General features: G+C 36.8%; 1 protein-coding gene across 1 annotated transcript; it reads right to left on the bottom strand.

Annotated features, from left to right (window-relative positions):
- Positions 1–3,178: 3,178 nt before the first annotated feature.
- LOC103280153 (GRB10-interacting GYF protein 2-like) lies at positions 3,179–4,488 on the bottom strand. Its single transcript, XM_062981356.1, has 3 exons — positions 3,880–4,488; positions 3,432–3,753; positions 3,179–3,335 (listed from the first exon to the last, which is right to left on the bottom strand). Exons 1-2 carry the CDS (start codon positions 4,231–4,233, stop codon positions 3,436–3,438), a joined length of 672 nt encoding a protein of 223 aa, XP_062837426.1. The 5' UTR covers positions 4,234–4,488; the 3' UTR covers positions 3,179–3,335; positions 3,432–3,435.
- Positions 4,489–5,757: the final 1,269 nt, after the last annotated feature.

Here is a 5,757-nt window from a genome sequence, read left to right as displayed (position 1 = left end):
CCCTATCCAATCACCTAAAATTCTTTCATTCTCTCCGCTAAAATGCTTTTCTTTAAGAATGGGATCGTTTCTTCTGTAAAGGTTTTATAATATATTCCACTTAACCTGTCAGGGCCAGGCGTCTTATTCCCTTCCATATTATTAATTGCCTTCTTAATTTCTTTCTCCGTTATTTCTTTATTCTGATATTTTGTCTTTTTTGATGTGATCTTTGAAATATAATTTACTATAGAATTTATTAAATTGGGTCGCAATTTCCTGTTCTGTTGTGTATCTTTTCCCATCTGACACTATTTCTGTTATTGTTCGGGCCTGTTTTTTCTTTTTAGTTTTCCAAGCTAACCACTTGCCTGATTTGTTAGCGTTTTGAAATTGATACTGTTTGAGGTATTGTAATTTTTTTGCGGTTTCTTCTAACTCTATAAACACCTTCTGTTTTCCCAGAGCTTCCAATTCTTGTTTGATTCTTTCATTATTTGCATCTTGTTTTAATTTTTCTTCATTCAATCTGATTTCATTGTTTATCTTAATCATTGTTTTGTTTTTAATTTTATTTTTCTGGGCATTTTGTTGAATGAAGTGTCCACGCATGTATGCTTTACTAGCATCCCAAACTGTTTGTATGGGGACATCCATTGTGTTGTTCAATTCAAAATGCTCCTTCAAGATTTATTTGTTTTTTATATTGTCTTCTTCTGATTTAATAAGATTACCATTTAGTCTCCACCTTGTGTTTCTTTGTGTTTTGTTAATGGTGAATTCTATTGGGCAGTGGTCCGAAATATAACTAGGAAGAATTTTTATTTTGTTTACTTTGGGAATCATTGGAGAGGTCATCCACACCATATCTATTCTCGTCCACGTCTTGTGTCTGTTAGAGAAATAGGTGTAGTCCCTTTCTTTGTCATGGTGTGTCCTCCAAGCATCTTTTAATTCCCAGTTTTGAAGTGCTTTTATAAAATTTATTGGTAATTTGACTGATTGTGTTTTCCTTTTTTTGCTTTTGATTTCACCCTTTCTATCTATCTCTGGATCTATTACTCCATTAAAATCTCCCAAGATCATCAATTCATAAAATTCTTGTTCCTCTATTTTTCTTTTTAGCTTTTCTAAAAAATTTGTTTTTGAACTGTTTGGTGCGTAAATGTTGCAGATTAGAGTTGTCTGGTTGCCAATCCTGATTTTTGCTCCCACCAGTCTTCCATCATCATCTTTAAAGGCTAACTCTGGGTTCAATTTCTTATTTATATAGAGGACTACCCCCTCTTTTTTTTTCGCTTGAGGAGGAGAAGAATTCGGTACCTATATTTTTTTGGGATAAATGTGCAGTATATCTATGGCATATGTGGGTTTCTTGGAGGGCGATTAAATCAAATCTCGACTTTTTAAAGTGGTTAAACAATCTACTTCTTTTATTGGGTCTGTTTAATCCATTAATATTGTTTGAGTGACATTTTATTTCCATAGTCTAGAATTTGTCTTCTTTCCCTTCTTTTTCTTCTAGGTCTATCAAATTTGGAAGCAGTGCATCGACTTGGGTGGTATATTTTTCCGGCAAAATAGCTCCTCAGAGGGGCTGATGTTGGCGTTTGGCTTGGTTTTATCTATCATCAGGTTCTTGTAAAATTCCTTGGCCTTGTTTTCTGATGTGATCCAGTGCTCTTCATGTTTGTAAGTGGCCATAATTCCTCTCTTCTTTCCCACCTAAACCGAATTTGCCTCCTTTTAAGTTCTTCTGTAAGGAAGAGATATTTCTTTCGTTTTTACATTGTACTGGACAGATGTTCTTTGAGGATCGTTACTTTTAGCCCTTTATACTGGATAGTATTTTTTTTTGCTTATTCTCAGGACTTCCTCTCTTATCTTTCTTCTCTCGAATTGGACGACCACATCTCTCGACACTTTTTTTTTTAAAAAAAGTTTGTAGTTACTCTGAAAGCTCTCTCTATATTTTCTTCCATCTCTTTGTCTTGTACTTGTAATAGGTCTGCTAGGATTTGAGTCACAATTTGCTTCACATTTTCTTTTGGTTCCTCTACTATGTTTCTTATTCTTACCTGGAATTCCAATTCTTTCTTTTCTAATCTTTCCTGTCTTTCTTCCAGTTGAGCATTCTTCAGTTCTAGTTTTTCTAATTTGATCTTAAAATTGTCTTGTGTTTTTTCTAATTTTTTGTTGTCCTCTTTTATTTCTTTAATGTCCTCTTGTAGACCTTTCATTTCTTTTTTCATTTCTACAAATTCCTCTGTTAAATCCTTTTTCATGGTTGCCATTTGGTCTTGATACATTTTTTGATTGTCCACAATCCTCTCAAGTTCTCTCATAATGTCCTTTAAGTGAACTTCCTCGGCTATTGATCCCTTCCTTGCGGGAATTTTTTTATCCTCCATCTTCGATTTAGGGGTAGTCATCTTCAATTTGTATTATAACTGCCCACTCTCTCAGAGTCCATGATCAGAATCTGTGTATATCTGTGTATATAAGTTGTTAACAGTATTTAATATTATTACATCCAAAATTCGTATCAAATTCAACTATAAAATATATATCATCTATATATCACATTCCTCAAATCTCAAAAAATTTATGTTTTATAACTAGTTGCAGTAGTTTGACTGATTAGTTGGAGTAATTAATATTTATCAATTTGTATATCTCTTCTTCCTGCCGTATAAACAGATACTACTTATTTTGTTTGCCTGGTTGGTCAGAAAATAACTCCTGTAATATTTGATATTAATTCAACCCACTATTTTATTGATGTTGTCAATTTGATAGGTGAATTTGATATACTGAGATTTTCTCTTAGTAAATTATTTGGGAGGATAATTATCATTATTTTTCCTTCCTCTCCTGATCCCACCACTATCATCCACAGTTCCCGAAGGCGCAGTCACAACAAATGGTAAAGTGAAAAAAACCCTAAAACTCAAAGATTTATTTTTCAAAACTTTATTTATTAAACCAATGTAAAGTGAAAAAAACCTCAAAGTCAAAGATTTAGTTTTGAAAACTTTATTAAAGCAATGGTAAAGTAAAAAAAAACCCTCAAAGTCAAAGATTTATTTTTCAAAACTTTATTAAAGCAATGGTAAAGTGAAAAAACCCAAAGTCAAAGATTTATTTTTCAAAACTTTATTAAAGCAACGGTAAAGTGAAAAAACTCAAAGTCGGATACTTATTTTTCAAAACTTTATTAAAGCAATGGTAAAGTGAAAAAACTCAAAGTCAATTTTTTTTCCAAAACTTTATTTCTTAAAGCATCAAGTCCTGGGTGTGGGCTTCGTAATTCAAAGGGCCGGTCATTGTCATCGAGGATCCTCTGCGGGATATAACTGTAATAAAGAAAGAAAGAAATCAATAAATGGAGGCTCAAAGATCTCCCCCCACACCCTTTTTCTGCTTTTTAATTTTACAAAACAATTTCTTACATCATCACGTCCTGGGTGGCGGCTTTGGAAGGAAAAATGGCCAGTTCGTTTTGTTGAACGTTGCAGAGCTGGTCCCGGGAGCAGCGGCGTTGGCTTCCTCTTTTATGGGAGGCAGAAAGTAGGGCTGGCGATGTTGATCGATTGGTTGGCGGCTCTCCTTATTTCCCGTCAGGAAGGGATCCCCTGGAACGCAGGGGGGCCGGATCCAGTCCGACCCCGTGTAGATCAGGCGGATCCCTTCCTTCTTCTCCAGGAGAGCCGCCGCTGCCAGCTCCCTTTCTCGGCGTACTTTTTTTTCTTGCTGCCGCCGCTCCAGGGACTCCTAATATAAAATAAAAAAGAAACATTATTAATATACCACTCTATCTCCCAGGGCCCCCCTATATACAACAAACAATAACTTAACATAGCAAAATAAACTAAATAATATAAAAAAAAATAAACAAACCTTTTCCTGCCTTTCCTTCTGTTGCCAGTAATCTAACAAATGGAGGTCCCGCCATTGTTTGTATTCAAGCTTCTTTTGACGAGCCAGAAGATCTCTTTTGAATTTTTCTTCAGTTTTGCGGGCTTCGATACTGGCCTTTTTTTGCTTTGCTTCCTCTTCTTTTTTTCCAGGAAGTTCCCAGAGGGGGCGCCTTTCCCTTGTCGTTATTGCTGGGAGCTTCTTGACAGAACTTTGTTTGCTTGTAGTCGGAACCGCCTCCTCGGAACTTTTTTTCTCCATCAAGGAGGGGATTGACGGAGGCCGTAGAGGATCCTCGGCCCACACCCAGGTATTCAGCTTTTTTGTATTTTTCATTTTCCTGACTACGCTAGCTCTAGAGCCTAACTAGCTCTAACTAAAAAAATAAACACAACACACTACAAACAACACTACAAACTACACACAATATAAACTGCACTCTACAAAATACACTCTACACACTACACTCTACACACTACACAATAAATAAAGATAAAAATTAAAAAGAAAAGAAAAAAGAGAAAGGTAAAGAGAAAGGTAAAGGTAAAGATAAAAGGTTAAGATACAAGGTAAAGATCAAAGGTAAAGATCAAGAGAGAAAATAAAATAAGAATAAGAAAAATTAAATCAAGGAAACAAGAGCTGAAAGATTGAATAAGACCTCGCTGTCACTTGCTACACCAACCACCTGCACCTGCACCTCCACCCAGTCCAAAGCTAACTGGTAAAGAGCAGGGGCTGGCCAAAGCTTATATGCTTGTAGGAGGCACAGTGATGCGTAAAGGGGGGGCTGAGTGGGCCAATCAGAAGGGAGAGGCTTAAAGGTCAGCCTATCAATTGAGTCCAACATGACCAATTATGGTCATGTTGAGGAACATCAACTAGACTTAATGTCAAGGGGGAAACTTTACCTTTTAGGGCGATGGAGATTATTTGCCCATCAGGGAGAGGCTTAAAGGTCAGCCACTCAATTGAGTCCATTATGACCAGTTATGGCCATATTGGGGCACATCAACTAGACTCAATGTCACCTTTCATGGTGATGGTGATGATTTGCTTTGGGATTTTTTTTTTAATTAAGCAAAATGCTTGACCCCCAAGCATAGAATTATATTTGTTGCTACTTCATAACTGTAATTTTGCTACTGTTATGAATTGTAATATAAATATCTGATATGCAGGATGTATTTTCATTGTTACAGATTGAACAAAAAGCATAGTGATTAATCACAAAAACTATATGTTTGGGGGAGTGTGATTTATTTATTTATTTATTTAGTTAGTTAGTTAGTTATTTACAGTACTTTTTCCCCACCTTTCTCAAACCCGGAGGGGACTCAAGGCAGCTTCACAACATGGCAACAATTCAATGCCTTTAAAAACAGAGTACAAAAACAATCCTTTAAAGCATTAAAATACAATTAAAAACAATTAACATTTAACTCTGAACAACAGAGTAAATCACGTGCTCCATAGGCACAGTCCTGGCCGTTCCATTGGTCAGTTCCATATCTTTCATATCTATTACTGCACCAGAATTCTGAAGGCTTGCTCAAAGAGCCACGTCTTCCCTTTTTTGCAGAAGATCAGGAGGTGATCTAATCTCCCTGGGGAGGGAGTTCCATAGCCGGGAGCCACCACCGAGAAGGCCCTGTCTCTCGTCCCCGCCAATCGCGCTTGCAAAGAGGGCAGAACCGGGAGCAGGGCCTCCCCAGACAATCTTAGACTCCGAGATGGTTCATAGGGGGAGATACGTTCGGACAGATAAACTGGGCCAGAACCGTTCAGAGCTTTATAGGCTAAAGCCAGCACTGTATGGACAAGAGATGATGGGATCTGCAGTATCATCTAGTCTAACCT

The sequence above is a fragment of the Anolis carolinensis genome, chromosome 5 (genome assembly GCF_035594765.1).
Source record: "Anolis carolinensis isolate JA03-04 chromosome 5, rAnoCar3.1.pri, whole genome shotgun sequence".
Taxonomy (NCBI): domain Eukaryota; kingdom Metazoa; phylum Chordata; class Lepidosauria; order Squamata; family Dactyloidae; genus Anolis; species Anolis carolinensis.
Note: the sequence above shows the minus strand (reverse complement) of the source record. Positions and strands in the feature narration are given on the sequence as shown.

Coding starts and splice junctions, on each gene's coding strand:
- LOC103280153 (XM_062981356.1), bottom strand. CDS start 4,233: ATGAAAAATACAAAAAAGCTGAATACCTGGGTGTGGGCCGAGGATCCT. Junction 3,754..3,879: donor AGAAGGAAAGGCAGGAAAAG/GTTTGTTTATTT, acceptor ATTTTATATTAG/GAGTCCCTGGAGCGGCGGCA.